The sequence below is a fragment of the Clavelina lepadiformis genome, chromosome 1 (genome assembly GCF_947623445.1).
Source record: "Clavelina lepadiformis chromosome 1, kaClaLepa1.1, whole genome shotgun sequence".
Taxonomy (NCBI): domain Eukaryota; kingdom Metazoa; phylum Chordata; class Ascidiacea; order Aplousobranchia; family Clavelinidae; genus Clavelina; species Clavelina lepadiformis.
Window position 1 is genome coordinate 27,804,949 of NC_135240.1, and position 21,295 is coordinate 27,826,243.

Genomic DNA, 21,295 nt, shown 5'->3' on the forward strand with positions numbered 1-21,295 from the left:
CTGTGAGAGATTTATTAAGTACAGTGGAAGGAAGGTTATAATGCTCTTACATTTTCTTACATAATTCTTATAGAAGAGTTTATATACATCTCAGATGAAAATTGATGTAACATTTATTTAACTGCTCAGTCTGTGTTTGATGAGTGAAACAAGATTGTTCCATCACAAAAGGGTCAACTCTGATGATCTTTCTCCTTCCTTGGGACAGACTTTGCTTTACGTTAACTGCAGTGGTAAGCTTACGAAATTAGTATGAAGAGATGTATTCTGTTTCCAACAGCTTTGCTTGTTATCTGTTTGTTACAATTGCAGGTTATTTTATTTACTTTGAGCTATTTTAATACAACTTCTCACTAAGTATCAGCACGTATCCAAGCATTTGCGGCATTTTAATTAACTGTTATTAAAACGTTATTCTTTGAGGAATAATTATTAGTGTATATATGTCTGTCACCAGGAAATATTTCTTAACCGTTATAATCAAAATGCACTTAGCTTAATGGAAGGTAATGGCCCAGTTAAATCAGGGATCTCTTCACCGATACCATTGCCGAGTATTTCAAATTAATCTTAAATAACAGGAAGATCTGTGGCATTTTGAGATGAGCTACGACCACAAAGTTATTGCAAACAGATATGTTTATTTTTCATTACATATATTATATTAGTTTATCGCTGTTTTTATGTTTTTAGAAAGACAGCCTTGTTTTTGTGTTATAAGCACAGATGAAAAATGGACTGGTTGATGGGGTGAGTTGGCTGTGATTGATTTGTTTCATCCGTTGCTATTGTTGTTGCTAATTAACAAGTACATGCATAGTAATGTGTTTTTGCAGTATCGCGTAAATATCCAACTAGTTCCTCAATATTTGACATTTTTTAAATTATTCCTTGTACAAAAGAGCTTGTATCCCCAGGCTATATATAACATATCTGTACATATCATGACCTGTTTTTGTTAATTTATTTTCAACTGATTTTTGTGCAATAATAAAATATCTTTAATAGATAAAGATGTCTATCCTAATAAGTTTTGTAAATTTATGTCAAAATCAATTTTGATGAAGTTTTTTTGTGCTATGTTTAGATGCATTAACTTGGTGTTACATAACCTTGTAGTTTAATGTTTGCAAACCTGCGATTGCAAAGATTATTATGGCTGGTTGCAAGGACTTCACACTTGCTACAAAATACAATTCAGCTTAGAAAATTTTTATGTTTTTTTAATACAAAGAGATGTAATTGGTTCTTACTTAAGTGCCTGCTCTTGATGGGTGCAATGGACAATGTTCCACATAAACACAGTTGCCAAATAACAGATATAAACATTTATGTACATTGAAAAATAACAATGGTTTTGCAAAGTACATTTGAACTAATAAAGAGAGGTGGAACGATTTTCTTCACAAGGTACTTTTGATGCTGTGTAACAGCTGAGTTTCTTCAAACACTCAACATGTTTTTTATTTGTCATCATTCAAGTATTTGGAAGAGAAACAAGCCTGGGTAGAGTATGGATATACCCCTATTTGTAACTTGCCAGCGATACTTCCTGCTAGCTTGCCATGTCACAGAGTAACAGTAAATCTGTGGTGCTTTGTGTAGCATGCGGTAATAATGTGGTCATGTGAAATACACGGGTTCAAGGATCAAAATTGGACAAAATTATGGGTTTGTTTCTCTACAACGTATCATCACTTTTCAAGGTAACATGGTATGGTCCTTGAAGGGATTGGATGAAGGGATTGGATTTGTTGTAAACTGTTCATTCACCCTTTATTTTTCCACATTTGCAGAAAGTACTACATGTTATGGTCTGTACTGGTACTTAACAAGCTATAAAACCCTTGCAAAGCTGCAGAGATTAATGCATTGATAAAATTAATAGATGTGCTTATATTCCATTTTCATAAATGGTATCAACTTGATTTGCACAGAACTTAATACTTGTGCTTAAGGATAATAGCAGTACTCCATAGTCCATACAAGCGTTTCTGTTTGCTCTCAAGTCGCGTAATAGAGTGCGGCGTTTGCTTTGCTTTGATCGCGCTGTCCTGCAATATGGCTCAAACCATTACGTAACCACCTTTATATGGGGATTCCCCGCACACGAGAATTTTGAATGTTAACCTTCAGACTCAAGAGTTCATGAGCTTTACCTTTTAAATGCGCGGCTTAATTTGTTCACTTTAAATAACACTTACTCGCGCACGCTCATACGCGCATATTACTTCTACCACATGCGAGCGCATTGCACATTCAATAGTTTATTCAAGCAAGTGCGTATAACAACTTCTTGTTTTGTGACGTGACAATACATTAAACGTAAATAAACGTTGTCAGCGTAATGAGACGATGCTGATGACGATGTGACATGATTGATGACGATTTTCGGTTATGACGTAACAATATCCCTGTTTAGATTATCACAGAGTTGCATTTCTTTCGACCTCGCGGTTGATCATCACGATTGCGTCCATTCATTTAATCTTTGAGCTATTTGTAAAGCAAATATCCTGTATAGCAGTTACTCGCGCTTTGCCGCTGAAGCCGTGTCTGGTCGACATACAGCAGTGCATCGCGTGTTTGAGGCGCTAAACTTACAATGTTGCTTCGGCGCAATCACGCCACTGCCAAGTCGTTGACTCAACGTAAACGAACGATGACTTGAGTTTTGCCCTAATGGCTTTCTGCTATTTAAAGAAGAGCGTTTTGTTTGGAGACTTTGCTGATTTTACGACGGTGAAAACGGTTTCTCAGCCTGGTTGTTATGTTTAAGCCTCCCGTCTGGTCCCACTTGGTCTGAGTTTTTCCTATTTGCGCTCGGTGTCGGTTTCTGTAAACCTTTGCACATTTCGAAATATGTTGTGTAGAATACGCTTCAGAAAAGTAAGTTTTGTTGCTGAAGTGGAATTTCATGTTGTATGGTCAACTAGGCCGTACCCGCCAGACGAGCTTCTAGGTCAGTTCCATGGAAGTAGAAGAAATTATTTAATTTGGTTGTTTGCACGTGAAATTGTCTTGAAGTAAATTTGAGACACGATGCAAGTCATGTAGTTTATTCCTGTTGTAACAAGATATTACTACAACGCTTGGCAAGAGCTTGTCTTATCACGTGCTGCTTCGATCTCGATTCTGCGTTTCAACATTTCTGCTGTTTAGTTTCCGGAAATCCCCTTCCCTGGTCCACTTTCCACTCGCCATGAAATTAATATTTTTTCAGTGTTAAAAGTCGTTGACGAAGGCAAATCCTGTACTTAAGGCGTCATACTATCACAGGTATTCTATATTTAATCGAATTAGGCAGTGGTGATTTTAAGCGACATTAGCAGCAGAACGAAGATAGTTTCTTGGAGTAAACCTGTAATTGATTTATGACGCATATTTGCAAAAATGTAGAAATTGAAACTAAACCACCAACTAGCCGCAGATTCTTAGCCACGTACAGTTTTTTATCATGTTTCTCCAGAAATGATTAAGCAAGTTCCTGTACAGTGTAGATTGTGATGTTGTGAGCAGACTCGGTTAGTTAAGGGAAATCAACATTAGTGTTTTGTGTGGTTCAAAATTTTGCCTCGGACTTGACTCTAATTATGTCTTGCTTTTTGCTAGGTCGATTGATTTTTGTTTAATCGCTGATAAACTTTTAAAATATCTGACGTCATAACCAGAAAGAAGACGTCATCAAAGCCGTTATTTTGACTTCCGTGAAAGTGATGACGTGATGTGTGACTCGTAATCTGGAATGAATCCAACCAGTCATGCCACCACTAGCGGCGCGTTGCTACCTTATGCTCATCTGCTGCCGGTCTGTTCTTAAATTGTTCATTAGACTTTGCAAGGTCGTGAATTGTATGTGCTTTGTGGTACGAACCTGGTTATTTTATGCTTTATGCTACTTTAGTCTAGCCATCTCTACGCGTTCAGTGTTTCTAGTGATTACTTGTGATTTAAATGCGTGTGTTTTGATAAAAAATAACCTCTATTCAGGCTATTGGGCGCTCGTTAGCTGTAAGCCTGTAAGGGATCGTTCAGGATTGCCTGTCGTGGTCCATATCGCCTACTTTGCATACCTTAAGCTTCTGATCACGACAACTCCAGCCGCTTATATAGGAAGCTTTATCCGTCCGCGCCTTCTTTCACCACCACGTGTCACGTGACGTGGTTTCACAACGAGACACGCGGTGTCGGATTGCACCAAGTAATTACATTTGTGTTTTTAGTTTAAACAAGATTTTGGTTTCTGGTACGGTATCAAGTGGCCTGGACCATATTTTCTGTTTTGTGCTTTTCTGGTGTCGTGAAACTTCACTGAGCACATGCGAAACCAGTTCCTCTTCAAGTGTTGATCTCGCAATTTGCTACCTGGCCAGTTTTGTACTAAAGGATGGATTTGCATCTATCCAACAAAATTAACTGAAAATATTTCAAACGCACACAGTTATGTTCATAGCTCAAGCACCATTAACCTAATGCACCTTTGCAGTATAGTGATTGATTTTCTGCAAATATTTTTCTGCTCTATTCAACGCAGTTTGTTCAACCGCACGTGGGCGCAAAGCAGTAAAACACGGAGAGGCAATCCCGACCCAGCACTGGAAGCGCCTCACATGTTACGCATCTGCGTACTTTGAATGCCCTTAGCATCACATAAGCATACGCTGTTAACAACTTAACAATTTGCCTTCACAACAATTTTACAGCTATTAGGTAGAAATAACTTTGAAATCTTCCAGTAATTGCAGCCCTCAACTTGTGTTCTTTCCACTTTAGGCCACTTCTTTGGCGTTTGCTGCTTATTTGTTCAACAACGTTGTTGTGTTCAACGCTGCAGAAAAAAACGGAAATTAGGGTCAGGGACAATTTGCCGCTACGTACAAAGCATTCTGGAATTTTCTATTCTGGGAGGATTCTTTCTACCAATTTGCGTTCTTTTTATGAACTCAACTTGCGCTCAAAGCTTGGCGTGTTTGCGAAACCTGTTATTTTCACAGTCGGTCGCTATTTCTGAATCCACGCCCGTCCTTCTGAGACTTCACCTCTTTGTGTCCTTTAAACCCGATAGTGACGTGAGTTGGGATCGACAGCCATTGGACTATGACATAATAATAGTCTTAGCGACGAATATTTGCAGGTACGGTTCGAACATCTTTGATGATAAATATTGTCAATATTTTGTAGGCAGCCCTCTTAGGAAGGTGCTCAAATTTATCGCAGATTGTCCCATTTGTTGACAATTATAAAGAACCTCATCTGTTATCACAACCGCACGTTTCAATAAAAATAAATGGAGTTGTCGTCGCATTAGCCGATTCCTGCCAATCTCCTTTCATACTGTAGCTAATTGATACTAAACCACGTACTTTGACCACCCGTCCAACATGCTTTGCGTTAAAAATACGCGATTATTGCGTTGAAAGCTCGTAATCCGAAATTTCGCCGATCGTTCACTGGACGCAGACCCGCCAAATAACATTCGAGATTTTCTACAAAGTGCCGACGGCGACGTAGACATCTTTATCTCCGACTCTTTTATCGCCGAAGTTATTAACAGATTAATTATGTCGTCATAAACGGTCGTAGAAATACGGCGACGAATCGCTGTGGGCAGGATCACTGTAGACTGTAGAGTGTAGATAGTCGCAGTGGGCGACCAAGTCCATTGATTTGAGGTGAGACACAGAAGCTGAGTTTTTGTTTAAAATATCACCAGACTTTTTATGGCGTGAAAATGAATGATGGACCACGCTGTAATTTCTACTTTGGCGTGGCTTGCGGCCTTTTCCCAGCGTGACTCAGCCAGCGCTGGTCTTAACTGAAAAATGAGGGGCAGGAAATCATCTCATTTTCCGAATGAATGAGACTTGAATATGGCGTGGGTTGTCTTGTATCGCGTTGTTAACTTTTGAAGTGTTTTTCAACTTCGATATTCGGCGCCTGGTTTAATAAACAGGCTGCGCATCCCTTGCTTGGCACGGTAGCTCGTCATCAGCTGTTATTGGATCAATTCGCAAGTTTGTTTGTCTGCCCTCTCTCCATGGTCATTGTCACGTGGGTTGAAGTGGCTATGAGCGAACAGTTGATGAAAAAAATTGAATGTAAAACAAATGTTGTGAGTCAAAGGCGGTGACAGAAAAAGTAAGGAGAAAAGAATTATGACGTCACTTAAAAACGCTGAATCGTGAATTAATAAACAACCGCTACCGATGACGTAGCCGATGGTAGTCAGTAAAATATCATACTCAAGTAACTAATATAGCAGTAGTAAGTGGTTCTGACTTAGTCGAACTTACAGTGGAACCCACTAAGCACATGTGGTCGCCTTCGCACTTGGATGCTCCAAGGATTCGCTAAATCTTCGAATATTAGTCGCTGTATATAGATGGTTAAGAGCACTACAGCTTTGTCTAAGATGTAAACAGCGCTGTTTGCAAAGTGCACGATCCTAGTTCATCGCAACATGCTCGTGTGTAACCTTGCATTAGGAAATCATCAGCGCGTGTAGCCTAATGTACACAGATGTAAGTTATGTTTATGTTGGGAGGAAATAAGCACGGTTGGTTTCACCACCAAGACAACCTGTTTTCCGCGTTTCATGTCCCGTGGCGCCCATTTCGCCACTCCGGTTATTATTTGTGCAAGATTCGCTTCTCACTCGTGCGAGACCGACCCAGAAAAGACGACAAACCCATGATCGTATGTATCATCACGGTTGTTACTTTTTTGAAGAATTTTGAACGAAATTAAATTCAACGCCCAATGTTGAAGTCGTGCTGTTAATACGGAAACCCCCGCGTCCGCACCTGCAACTTGCCGATGTGAACTTGAACTCGCACCGATCTAGTGTGACAAGTGAGCTTTGTCTTCTTGTCTATCCATCGCGAAAACATCGCGCGGGTGCTTATTTGGCGAGTGCAGCCATCTGCGACACGCGTTCTTGTGAGCGACAGATTTCTCCAACTTTACAGACATGCTCGTCAGCAAGTGGACAAAGAAAGTGCTGATAGAATGTTAGACGGCGCGGTTAGGTCAGAAAGCGTGGTTTGCGCCGATGTATTTATTTCAAACTGCGCCACAGGTCAGGTTAGTTGAGGTGGTGTTGTGTTATATCTCATAACCTGTATTGGGCTTAAATGGTGTTTTGGAGTAGTTAGGACGCGCCTTGTAGCGTCATCGATTAACCCAGTATAATGCTCAAATTGTGGTTTCGCTTCGATGTTGTGCAGAGAGTTTTCTCATAAGATGCTGCTACTGCGAGGCCTTATTCGTCCTCATCCGCGCCCGTATTACTATTAATATCTTCATAATTGTTTATGAAGCAGTTAAGCTAACCTAGCCCGATTACGTCATAGCAGCGGGTTGGATGACGTTTTCTGTAATTCGCGCGTGTTTACCAGCCCGCGTCCATCTTTAATTTATTTAGGTTGAACGAAACGCTGACTCGGTTACGACAGCCACGGAAGTGTTGAGCGTTAAAGGAAACCCGAAACTAGGAAACTTCCAACCCATCGTAGACAGAGAAAAGCATTGAGCGGTTGGACCTCGTGCGAGTTCGTCGATGAAGGGAGGGAATGATTCAGGTTGGCGGTCAAAGTCATGCTGTGGATTATGTCTGGCCGCTGTACTAAGCCCCGCGCACTCTCGTATGCTGTGCTTGCCATTGCTGGTATGCTGAAGGATTGATGGATGCCATACGACGGTTGATAGACTTCCGTGGTTAAAAGGACATTTTAGAACCAGTTTAGCTTCACTGTCCACCGCTGCCTAGTCGGGGTGAGCCTGCTAATGCAATTGAGAACAGGGGCGTATATTGGATTAATCATTCACCGACAAGCCCGTTGTTGGGTATTAAGCCTACGTCGAAAGCTTATTTGAGTTGATTTTGTTTACTTTGAACCTCCATCATAAGACCGTGCAGCGCTATGGCGTGCAGTCACGCGGTAAAACTACCAGGGATTTCGAGGCTATTTTGGGAAAATTCCGGAGACCAAAAACAGCAGAATACCGAGGTTTCTTCCCTTTTTCCCCGCTATTTAGTGTTTACCGAGCAAGTAGGTGCAGGAAAGGGTTAGCTGTTGGTTAGATAGGAAATGCTTAACTTAGTAGGATGCTGTGATTGCGGCCATTTTTACCTAACCTATAATTAGTACGCGTAAGTAATCACCACAACTTGTAACAAACAATAGATGGTTGTTATCACTTAAACCGCCCATTACTTCGTTGCAATCGAAGCGATTAATTCTTGGACGCTGGTCACACGTTTCTGTCCCAACTTAGAAGAACTGGACACGCGCATCAAGTTAGTCGTGTTTCGTTCTTCTCTATTCAGCAGCTGCGTGTGTTACAAGTGACAAGTGCGCTTATGAACAGTGTGGTCGAGATGTGTTTGCGTGGGGAAAGTGTTTCAGGTTGTTACTGTGAAAGTGTATTAGTTGAACTGACCTTCCGCTTAAAACCCTGAACACTACGTAGTTCGATAAACTGATCCATTCTAAGCCTCTGACCCAACATTTGTCAATTCATAAAATGTCTTTTCTGTTCTAACACTTCCGTTCAATTGAATAAGTTGAATTCAGCGAGTAGTTTACCGAGCTACAACGATTAGATTATTTTAACTGGTACAATACTGTATAAATAGAAGTAGCCGGAGGCGAGCAAGCAGCAAACTGCTTTCAATGTTGATTGCCCTAACAAGTTGAATGGCTGTGTGGTTTGTTCGTTGCAGAGGAACAGCTGTAACCTTAATTGACAGGATGTCAGTTATTACCTGTTAATCCTAGGGCTGCTGTAACCCTTCTCACAGTTGCTTTCCCGCGAGCGTGGAGTTATAAGCGGCGTTGTAGTTTTTATCTAACTCTGTTTATCTCATTATTTTTCTCGATCCCTTGCGCCGATTGACTGGGTTGGTTCATGTCCCGCTTTGTCAAACTTCTCTATAGTTTGCAGCCAACAAGGCAAATAAGGCAAGCAATCTGTTGCTAGGTTGGTTGACATGGGATGATTGGCAGAGTATGGTTGGCTGCATTAAATCTTTTTGATCAACTCCCTAGCACAGTTGTCCAACTCGTGTGTGTTGTTATCAGGTTTTCGAGGTACGCCGCAACATAGGTACCGTGTAACCGTCCTAACCAACTTGCCGTTGTCTGACTCACGTCTCCAGTTTTGTGTTTGTGTCCACGTCACTAGCCCGTATTGTCGAACCTTGGTGACGATTAAAGAGGACCTGTCTCGTCCTAATTAGAAGGAAGTCGTGAAATCGGCAGCAGGTTTCGTATTTCGTGTCGTTGCCACTTTGGGTGAATTATGTTTAAGAAATTTAACACCCTGCCGCAGATACATCACTACAGATTCATTTGATGCATTATGACGCATTAGAACGCCTTCTGTGACGTCATGAACGCGTTCTAAAGAGAAGAACTTGAAAGGTTTCGCAGCACGTGAGCAAACAGGGTGGATGTAACAGAGTGACGTCAGTAGAAATCGATTTCTTGCAACAAAATTAGCAGAGACGGATCGATTTAACAAGCACTGCGCTGGCGACTTGCGCCATTCTATCTCGAGCGATTATTTCGCCATTTGTCATAAAAATCTTAAGATGAGTGAAATCCGTTTATGAAGCGCCCGACAACGCAACCGCTCCGTCCACAGTGGTATTTAAACTGCGTCGGTGTAAATCAATCTTAAAACGAGTAAAAGTGAACCACCGTGCTTCAAGATTTCCTTCTCTCGCTGAAGAGCAGATGGGAAGAACTCGATTCGAGAGAATTCCTTCATTTTGCGTCCTGTAGGTTCTATGTGTCAGGTTGTAGATGTCAGGTCACTGTGTCGAAGTCAGTAAAAGGAAAGTATGTTTAAGTGAAAATGGCTTCTAATGCGTTTGTTACAGCTTTGTTTTAATGTCAGTTGTTTCAACAAAGCCTTGTGTGGCGAGTTTCTAATCTAAATATTTTTGTCTACTTCAAGAAAGTCTAAGACAAAATTCTGTTAATCAAAACCCTGATTTTGCGGGGACAAAAATGACAATGCTGGATCAATTGCTGCAGATTCTCTCTCCACAAAAGGATTATGACAGGTCGAGAAGAAATCCAAGTACAAGTTCATCCGAGCATAAATTCGGAAAATCAAAGAAGTAAAATTTAGTTAAATTATAAAATTAAATGTCGGTGTTCGATATATTGTTAACGTAAATTGGCGTAGTTTCGTACGACACGATGACGTGCCGCCAACCGATCTTTTCACGCGATTCAGTTTAAATGAGCAGTCACAGTTGTTTTTGTTGTTTGGTGATCTGTATCGATGGATACATTGAATGGAAAGCACGCCTTCATTCATCCCATAGCTTCATTTCCACTCAACGCGCTACTAATGGCTCGCTAACGTTTTACGTTCAATGGTGATAGCTCGCTCACTGTCTGTTAACAAAGGTGGTCATATATCCCGCAAATGTCGTTCGTTGGCTAAACAAAACAAGGGTTTCTTTAATGTGGTCCCACCTTCGTATCTTTTGTACATCTCTACAAATTGGTGACGTCACTCTAGGACAGTGGTTCCCAACCTTTTTTGTTGTCGGGGCCGAATTTCAAACTTCACAGTACGTATGGAGCCGCATGAAAACAAAGTAATTATAACGAAAATTTTAAAGCATGAAAGCATGTACCAACGAATAGCAACGCTAACAAGAAAAATAACACAAATCTATTTAATGTCCAACTTGACTCCAATTCCAACTGACAAGTCAAAAAATAATCGCCCTAATTATTATAAATAGATTTTTTATATTTTTTGTGGGATCTTCAGGGGCCAATGAGAACCGCAAGAAGGCTAGCTTGGAGCCGCGGTTGGGAATCACTGCTCTAAGAAGTTTGTAACGTGATAATAGCTGCTACGATGATATATGCCTATTGATTGTGATGTAAGAATTCTTTCTCTGTGATGCTATTTATGGAATTATCTCATCACGGTTGTAGCATTTCAGCGATTGATTTCATGATGTAATGCCGACCGCCTAATTGGATTGAATTTCATTTCTTAAAATTCCGCAAAATCCTCTATAGTTACAATGTTCTTGCAGCACGTAGTTAACTCAAGTAGTTTTTACGTGGAAGTAATGAACTACAGTGTATATGCTTCACACACCGAGATGCTCTTTCTAGTAGTCGCCATAATTAATTGTGTAGTTGCTAGGGAAGCAATGTTATCTTGTATGCGCACGCTCACCATAATAACCACGTCTGGAGGCCCAGTTCTACTGCGCATCTGGTTATTAGGACTCACTTTCAGAAACGCTTAGTAATTGGGTCGTTAGTGTTTCGGATAATGACGTTAATTGCACTTGTCTACCCCGTGTTTTGTAGCAATCCTTGGATCATTTTATCTCGCTTTAATCACGTTTTGAACTTCGATACTTATTATTTGTGGAATCATTCCCACCATTTTTTGCAAAATGTTGTTTTGAAATCCTTGAAAATTGTTTTGCGCCGTTTCATCTTTAACCCTGTTCAATCTATGAAAGTTTCTGTTTCGAGCCCTGCATTCGTGCGATGATGTCACATCACGCGATTGTGATCAGATGGCTTACAATGGGCTGAATAATAGACTCAATGTTTGGGACCGGAACGTCGCAATCTGGCAAAAGCCATATGTTGTCCCGTTAACCCGTGGTTTCTGTGTCACTGAGGTCTAGATACAGATCTGCTTTCAACATAAATGTACTTGTATGGTTGCGGAAAGCTCGCAGTGTGTTCCCGTGAGTCTCTGTTGCAATTCATTAGCGGCACAAGCTGTCAAATTTGAGTACGCCATACCTGGTTTATTTGCTGCTAGCTAACAGGGGTCAAATACCTGGGCGCCGCGTGTTCTTTGAACCAAGTCTAAACTCGCGTGTGAAATATTGCAGCTTTACCGTCTGTGCTGCTTAATTGAGAACCGAAGATCGTTTTCTTCTGTTGTTGCCGCCTTTTAAAGCTTATTACGTCATTTCGCGTTTGAGTGTTTTTGACTCTGCAGATTGTTGTCAATCAACACTCATTCGTCTAAAATAAGTGCACTGGTGTGGCCGGTTCAACGTTGGATTAGACCGGAAATGCTTTGGTTAGCCTTTGTACCAGTAAGTCATGTGTCCGCGTGTTGCTCCATCTACACCTTTCATGATACGGTGATGCTGATGCAAATTCCGCAATCATTACCATCTATTTTTCCATCGTTGTGTGACGTCACCATCACGTCCGGTTATTGCGTTTGCACGGCGGGCGCTTATAGACCGCTTCCTCTCATTACGTCACCACCTAATCCACGCACTATATGTTGTACTGCGATAGATTAGTTCCGTTCTAGATGCGAACTAAATCCATGCACACCAGCTTCGCATTACTGAACGGGTAGGACTGTGTGGTAGATGCTGCGAGTGTAGCCGGGAAAAAAGCTTTACTGCGCTGTTTGGCGAGTGCACTGGGCTGGATCGACTTGTATCCCAGGCAGACTCTGCTCAAGTTCAGCATTTGTCGGCGGGAAGTAGATTATGTGTAATCTGTAGAAGAAATAGAACCGAACAGATATGATCAGCTACATCATAAGGTGATTTCTCTGATAAGTTTGCAGTGTGTCTGGACGTTTATTGCGACATTTTTTGACATTTCAGTGCTTCCCAATTGGGCTGTGTTTCTGGCAATAACAAAGTTGTAAAATTTATTGCACGAGTTACGCCACCAGGGGTTTTCAACGATTACTTATCGTCGTTCTATGAACGCTAGTTTAGAAGTTAATCAGGGCCTTTTACATGGTCGCCTTGTATATTTCGCTGCAATAAAACGGTGGCTAGCTGTCGAAGCTTCGGGCGTTTTGAAATGATTTAATCCAGCAGCCTCAGATGTATTTTCACCGCACAATCCTGTGCTTTTTTTTGAAATTTGTTGATGTTAGTTGCAGCCAGAAATTGCAATGTTCCCGCGAGTATGTCATTGCGCTCAAATACTGACTTAACCTTCGTAAGAGTGAGTTAAGAATCATGGTTGCGGTCAAGTTCAGTGACCTGTGGAAGCTCGCTCGGAATAGTTTCGGTCGAACGTGCAGTTGCTTGGTCGAAAAAAGATGAGTTATTTTCCTTTTTACTTGGAATTTCTTTTCAATCGTTGTTGCGCAACTAATCGATATTTTCTTCAATAACCGGCTACTATGTCGTCACAATAGCCAAAAAGTACGACGTAGCATTTATTTTGCGAAATTTGAGCAAAATATGAAGAAACTGAGAAATTATTTGTCTCAACTCTTCCGTTTTTCTTGTTCCTCGACACCGCTTCCTATTTGTTAAATGACGTAATAATGCAAATAATGACGTGATACTGACTCAACCGCCTGCTGACTAGCTTGCATAATGCTCACTCATCCAAACAAGCATAAAACTTCATGACATTAGCGTCATGTGAATTACGCCTTTGTTGTTTCAAGTAAAGCAAGAGCCAGTAAACATATTTCCAGCCTTAGGTTATACGAAGGCTGGCTCGAACCACTGGTCTTGTGTGGCTCTTGTAGAAAGGTTAAAATATTTTAGTCGATATTTGCTGTTTGCTCGCACAAACCGAAATCATTTTATAGTTGGTTGACTTGATTCAATTTGTGATTTAACGCCAAATCCGTAGCAACGCGTTAACATTGACACTCGTCGCCATATGTCGCTTTAGCGGCCTTCTTGCTCCGTGAAATATGGCGGCCAGGGGGAAATTTACCTGATTTACCGGGACGACTTGCATCAACTTTCGGTCCAAGGTTACTGTCGCCTCAGCAGCAACACCGACTACATCGCAGTCGTTCGTGTGATTTACGTCGCCTCATTGTTGTTTGTTCGTTCAACAATGGCGATGGGGGAGTAATAAGAGTGCAGCTATGCTCTGTTTGCCGTTGCAGTGATACAGCGCCTGATTAACTTTTGACGTATCCCAGCAACCGGCCCATGCAGCTGCCTGATATATGCGGTCGGCGATGCTCTTTTCGTCAACATCTTTCATTATTATCGAATAGAGAGAAATTCTATGTTGGTGACGTCCTCACTATGTCACGTTCAAAAACATTTCAACTACGATGACGTCACGTACAAATAGATTCGGGCGCGACCTTGCGGAAGAGCGGCACCTAATTTGCATACAATATCCTGTAAATTGAGTGCGCTCTGTATCGGGTTGCGTGAAATTTCGTTCACTTCGAACCATGTCGCAAATGTTTAGTGGTGCCAGTCGTCATGTTTTGTGGCGTCTGTGATGCGGCCAGCGAACATATCGAGGCTGACTTCCTATTACACGAGGCCGTGGTTAACATCTATGTTGTTTTGCAGGAAAGGGAAGAAGAACGACAAGAAACCAGTGATTGAAGAGAAGAAACCCTACCTAGAAGCTGAAGTTTGCCAACAGCCCAGCGTTGCAATCGACCTGTCCAAGATTATACACAAGCCGGCCGACGTTGACACAAAAGAATGGGTCGCCACACACAGTAAGCTCTACTTATCCATAGCATAGTAAAATCTTTGGAATTCCCCTGACTAGTTGAAGTGAAAATTAGATTATAATCAACATGGCCGGATATACGTGTATTTCGTTTGTGAGCTCACAATGTCCTCTGCTCCCCTTAATGTTCAAACCGGCCAATTTTCTTCAATTATCACGAAATTTACGACGTAGTTATTCCCATGGTCATCATATCGCGTCCCGTTACCACATTAAATAGACTTTTGCAAACCAGTTATTTCTTAAACCTGGATCAGTAAACTTTATTGCTTGTAAAACGTCCAAGCTCTTGTTGGCAGGAGGCGACTGGAACGATTCACCACTATTTGTAGATAACATGTTATTTAATGACGCGTTGTCCGCTCGCAAATTGAACGCGACAAAAGGCGTAAAACTATTGTCGGTGTTGAAGTGTAAGGCACAATCAGCTTCGTGTATTCACTGCAGTAGATATTGTAAGCTGAAGTTCTGTACCATTGGACTTGTTTATCTTTACCGTCCCATGCCGCAGTCTTTCTGCGTTAGGCCTTCGCATGCAACTCCATGACTTCGCGTTACCACTACTGGTGCCGCCGTGCGTGCAGCGTGCTCTAAATCGCCTTGACTTTTAAAATGTGACAAAGTGGTCGAAAATAACCGCATCACGCCATAAACTGGCTGGTTTGTTTTCGATTGTTCTCCGGTGGCGATATTCTGGTTTGTTGTCACGTGATAGTGCGCGCGCGAGTTCTTGCTTTTCTTATGCAAATGAGGAAAGAGTCTTGTAATTTTTAAAAGCGATTTTCGCGGTGCCACGCCCTCAGAACAAATAAAAACCTTTCTTTTGATAACCAGGTTACGCGCGCAATTTATTTTGTTTGCCAACCGCGCGTTTTATGGTCAATTTTCGAATGTTTTCCTCCCACCGAGTATATTTAGATAATCCTTTGGGTAAGTGACGTGTCATGCGCCGTCCACAAACAAGTGAAGTGACCGGGAAGCCGCAGCCTCTTTAGGTTGGCGTTATTTCCATGATCCACTTCGATTCTTGTTTGTAAAATCGCCCATTGATTCGTCACAATGCCTTAACCACGTCACAAAAGGTGTTTTCGCGATAGTCTTAATACGCTTTTTTCGCAAATTTGCTTTTTTTATCTTTCCGTTCCATTTTCGGGGTTTAAGCTGATAATTTCTACTTTCCACATCGTTTCCTTTTCTCGTGTTTAATTAAGCTTACTTCGCTTTCGACTCGGTCAAACTGATTTATGACTTCACAATGGGATTTATGACAACCACAGACGATGAGTTCCATTGTGACGTTGCTAAGGTGCGCGATCAGAAGATTGTTATCAAAAGTTTTTCTGCTTCATAAAATTACCAGCATTCTTCGACCATCAAGGAATTTATGATAATTCTATTTCTGTCACCTTTCGCGTCCAAATTTCTTTTATGACATCACAGCACGTATTATTGTTGTGTGTGCTGGATTCCCAGCGGTGATTTGTATTTGTGTATAACACAAGCAGTCATGCTTGATAAGTGTTTATCCAAAGCCCCTTGCTTTCATTCAATGCTGCATTGTTCAATTTCGTGCAAATTAAGATTGAAGGATTCTTGTTTTCTCGTGGGGAAACACTTTTATTAAATGTCTGTTTTATCCAATGATTTCATTCCTGGGGGAACTTCAATTATTTAATTTATTACATTGTGACGGCATTGAGACAGCATTGCTGGTTCACAAATAGGACGACCTTGGTGCCACAAATGCTTCACTGCATAACGTAGACGGTGGTTTCCACCTTCGGTTGGTGGGAAATCTTCCAGTGTGACGTTTATGATTATTACGTCATAACCGTGTGATGATAGAAGGATGGTAGGAGTTACCAAAATAATAAACCTTGTTATTAATCACAACGACTGTGCGCGCATTGAAAATAAATTGAACTTATGAATAAGCCGCTTGGTGAGATCAACATAATTCCACGTCATAAGTTAAACATAATTGAGTGCGACCACTGTTGCTATAAGGTCGGTATAAATGTAGAGAAGTTATGCGCCTGACACAGTCTCGATGTGTATCTTGTAAGCTTTGTTGATTGCTGTCAAAATGTTGTCTGATCCGGATCATCACACTTCATCATTCGGGACTTCCATGGCCGTTGAATAACTTCGCCTTATATGGCGTTTGTTATCTTTTTGTTATGATCTATTGTTACGTCACAGCACTTGTATGAGGACAGCAACGCGATCGAATGACCGTCCCCCGTCTGAGCTTTCTTTTGTGAACGATCTTGTTCCGTCGCGCTTTGAAAGAAAAGCTTAAATGAAAAAGTTTTACACAGACGTTAATTACTTCGACAATTTCTATCAAAGGTTCCGTTAGTGAAGGAACTTTCTTTCCCACGTTTTGCGATTACGTCATCAATCCGTCGGCGAAGTAAATGAAACTTTTTCTATCACCTAGACTGGGTAATCGTGACCGGTATGTCGTGCGCCTCAAGTGACCAGCGTGACCAATATTGCAATTTATTTCGCGTGCGTTGTCGGTTCAAGGTCGATCGGTTAAACGCTGTAGTCTCTGTTGCCCGGCGAATGTGAATGCTGGTTCGGTCGCAACTGACCGACCTTCTAATTCCAGGTTCAAATCTTTGCAAATGTTTCACCGCGATTCTAAAATCGATTTCGCTTTCAATCGATATCGATTTGTGACGTCATAGATCTGCCATTAAAATACATGAGTTGAAAGCCTGGCAAGTTAATTTTCTCAGAGCATTATTGCGACAGATTTCACAATAATTAAGATCGAAATCGTTTCCAAAAGTGTTGATTCAGGCAAGTTGTCGATTGAGAAAGTGTTTCGGGTTTATTAAATTTTTGTGTCCACATATTTGCTTTTACGGCCGACAGGTTCGCCGAAATGTCTGCGGCTTTCGTTACAAATTCGTTCGATCCTTGGCCTGGAAACGTGTCGGCATTTAAGGTCCGCCAGAATTTCAAGTTTAATTGCCGGGAAGGTTCAAGATCCGTGACGTCATTGCTGCTAACTGGGAGTAAGGTTCTTGGTGGGTAGGGCGCCATCGTTTGGCCTTGACGTCACTCGTCCAAGCCGCAAATTGGTTTTTGCCTATGTTAGTTTTTTAATGCTTTGCCACAAGTTTTACAAAAATCAATACAAGCAAAAGAGTTAATGTTTTAGCATAGAAGTTCCCGGTGGAGTAACAAGCTCATATAACTCGGTGCTTTCAACCTTTAGGAGAATGTTTTGAGCGAATTTGTTGCTGAAAGACGCCTTAAGCAGAAGAAAAATGTCAGAAATGCCATAAAAACTCAATCTATAAAATCGACATTCTTCCATACGCGGTTTACATTCAAGCCATGTTTGCCATGTACGCTGAAATTCCCATAAGTACTAGTGTGGATCGCCTTACTAGTTAAGCTACACGAGCGAGGTTTCGGCGCACTCGCACTGCTCTATAATCTGTGTAGTTTTGCATAGAATGGCTTCCACATTGTAAGCATGTGTTTATTTTCAGCGATATCTCTCTTCCACAATGCGAACCTTTTATATGGAACCGTCTCTGAGTTTTGCACCGCCGAGTCCTGTCCTATCATGCAAGGTCCATGCCAAATGTAAGTCGACCAACCAAGCGTACACTTCTTATAACTGCGACTGTTTTCATGCACTTCAGCAATGATGTAGTTGTGTGTGGTGATGCGTTTATCAACAGCTAGAATTTGGTCGTGTTTATTCTGTGAATTCGCTGCAATATTTGTTAATTTTGTTTAATTTTGTAAGAAACACACAACCTGGAATCCTAGGTTAGTAGCTCCTCGCGTTAAAGCTGCTTTATTCTCATTTACGCAGGCAGTACACTTGGGTGGAGGAGAGGGGCAAAAAGTTAAAGTGCACCGCCCCCCAATACATCGATTACGTGATGACGTATTGCCAGAAGTGCGTCACCAATCAAGAACTATTCCCCACTAAATATGGTAAGTCTTGTAGCCAGGACAACAAAATATTGCGTTTGTGACGGTTTGAAGTTAAATTTTTGTTGTTTTTTTACTTCACAGCCCAAACTTTTTCCGATAATTTTCACACCGAGATAAAGAAAATGCTTCGTTTTTTATTCCACGTCATATCCCACATGTACTACGCCCACTTCGCCAGGATCCGACAGCTCGATCTCCACCGCTATCTTAACATGGTCTTCCGGCATTTTACCTATTTCGTCCGGGAATTCAGCCTCCTAGATCGGCGGGAGACATTCAGTTTGGACGATCTTGTCGACATGCTTGGAATGTACAGCGGCACGCCCTGCTCCACGGCAACTGGCGCAGAGACGGCGCCGACGCCACACAACCTCATGGCTTCGTCAACGAGGTCCGCCTCTCCAAGCGTTCCACAAACGGCCACGTCACATTTCCAAGTGCAACAGCAATTGATGCATTCAACTCGTGGCAATGGCGCCACCTCCGTCAGTCTTTTTCAAGGTTGGACGTCAACGTGAGGTGGCTAAACGCCACGCAAATAAGGCAGTTATAAATTTTGCCGCCACCTGGCGCGCAGGATCGCGCAGAACTGGTTGACATCACACACGAAGATACGAAACAGCGCCAGGTGTCGGTAACTGACGCTATTCTTTCAACCGCTCTACGGTGCTGTTGATACTTTTCTTAGAAAGATTTAACCTTGTCTAGACCAGGCTGCTATACACACCCACACAATTACTGGCTTCTCTGCTGTTGTTGTGCGACCCGCGTCTTGACCCCGAACCGCCATGACAGACGTGGAAGATCGAATATGAAGCACGATCCAGTTTTTGTGCCTCCTTTGTTTTAAGACTTTCGATTGTATTTAAGCAGAATTGAGACCTGTCGACCATTGTTAGCGAATATGAGCAGAGCACGCCCGATTGTGATGTTTCAATAGCTTTTGTTGATTCCTTTACGACGTTACAATCACGCTTGTATGGGTTGTGTATAGCTAGAGATGGCTTCGGAGCTATGCAATCAGTAGATTGGATCCGGTACACAATAAGTGATTGGATGAGTGCGCTGAAGTTCGATGAACGACCATAAATTGCCGCCAATATAAACTTTTGTATTTAAACCCTATTTAAGTACTGTCTTTTGTTAAAAGAGACCTAACATGATTACGTTGCTGTCTTGCATTACGTTTTTAGTGACACACTGCTGTAACTTTACGTGCGCCGTTGCATTTACCCGCTGTTTACTAGAAAAAAACTAAGAACTCGCGAACCGTTTTTATGCTTTTTTTATTTTTGGTCAACTCAGAAGTGCTGGCGCTGAATAATATTTTATCGGTTTCGCTTGAACCAAGCGCGGTGCCAAAGTAATCCTTCATACTTGTCGGGCGCCTTTTGGCTTTGCAGTTCCTGATTACAAGAGTGTACGTATTTCGTAGCTTATTAAAGAATGAAGTGTTTCAGCGCTTGCTAGCATGCACATTTCTCGCCCCAATTGCGCCCCGTCCTTTCCTGCACTTGCTCGACCTTTTATCACTTGTTCTACTACTTGTTGTTATTGTCACTCTCTCCCGCCACTTGTATTAATCCCTGCGCTAAATTAATACAACACTGAATTTAATCAAGTGTGTCGGTTACTTGAAATTGACAAGAAATTACCTGGTTGATCAATTTGTCCAGTGAAATCTTGCGCTCAATGTGCGCTGTGATTAAGTATACCACAAGGGGTCGCTTTCTTGAGCATTTGTTGCTCCTTCCAGAACATTGCTCAAAAATCTGTGAACCAGTAATTTTAGTCAAATTTCTAAGATAGTCCAGTCTTGATCCAACAATTAAAATTCTTGTGATGACAAGTTACCAGGGTCGCACTACGAGCGACAAAACCGCCCCCGCTTACTCCAGCGGAGAAAAAAGCGCAGCAGAAGTATGATGAAAAGCTAATTTGAGGTCGGACACATCAATCCTCGGAACCTTGCGCCCACTGCCGGTGCTAATCATCAAAGTCCGGCCAGTTGTCTTCCAATTCGTCTGTGAAGATGCTGTCGCTGATTTTCAAAAAAACTTGCGGAGACGCGTTCAGACTATAGTGGACGGCTAAAAGTTTGGCATACAAAAAGCAAGTAGCCTTGAACTGTAACAATCGACGTTCATTTTTATTGTGCATTACATTGTAACTCTTATAAAAAAATTGATGGTCGCTGAACCGTTTTTACCCAGTATATAGTAAAATATGAAACAGAAAGTAAGGTAGGTAATAACCTATACAATAATGTTAATTTTTTATTTATTTTATTCTAACTTTTATCGCTCTGGAAAAGTTTCACCTGACGCTGACAATGCTGAAAAGCTGTAAATGATTAAATTCTGTTCTACTTGGGTTAAAAATTTAGCATTGTGAGAATTGTTTTAAATAGTTGGTACGAAAGCTATTCGATGGTTAACTAATTTCGAAAGACAAGCACAAGCTCTATTTATTGGAATAAAATGCTAGCTGGCTTTCCAGGAAAAAATTGACGTTCAACAACAACCGATTGTGTTGACTTCATCATCGGATACGTCGAGAGCGTCCTAATTTAAATTCACTCGATTTGAATGTAAAAGGCAACAAGCTTTAAAATCATATTATGCATTAAATTGTGCACCTTTTTTTTATTTATTATTCGATACGGGTTAGCTATAGCAACTAAGCCTATAACGTTTATAGTCCCTGAAGGTGAAATTACAAAACGTGCTTAAGATGACGATTATTTGGTATCAATGTGATTAGAAAGTCAAGATACAGTTTCATGATAGGGTAAGTCCGAAAAGCGCGCTATTTTCTATTCAGTATGTTCAGCA

General features: G+C 41.5%; 1 protein-coding gene across 3 annotated transcripts; it reads left to right on the top strand.

Annotated features, from left to right (window-relative positions):
* Nucleotides 1-64: 64 nt before the first annotated feature.
* LOC143464710 (MOB kinase activator 2-like) lies at nt 65-20,078 on the top strand. Of its 3 annotated transcripts, none has more exons than XM_076962846.1 (6): nt 65-233; nt 694-750; nt 14,324-14,478; nt 18,005-18,101; nt 18,337-18,461; nt 18,543-20,078. In XM_076962846.1, exons 2-6 carry the CDS (start codon nt 734-736, stop codon nt 18,977-18,979), a joined length of 831 nt encoding a protein of 276 aa, XP_076818961.1. In that variant the 5' UTR covers nt 65-233; nt 694-733; the 3' UTR covers nt 18,980-20,078. The 3 variants fall into 3 exon arrangements, with proteins under 3 accessions (XP_076818961.1, XP_076818795.1, XP_076818882.1); XM_076962767.1 differs by lacking the exons at nt 65-233; nt 694-750 and adding exons at nt 10,197-10,543; nt 10,862-12,573; XM_076962680.1 differs by lacking the exons at nt 65-233; nt 694-750 and adding an exon at nt 7,846-10,129.
* Nucleotides 20,079-21,295: the final 1,217 nt, after the last annotated feature.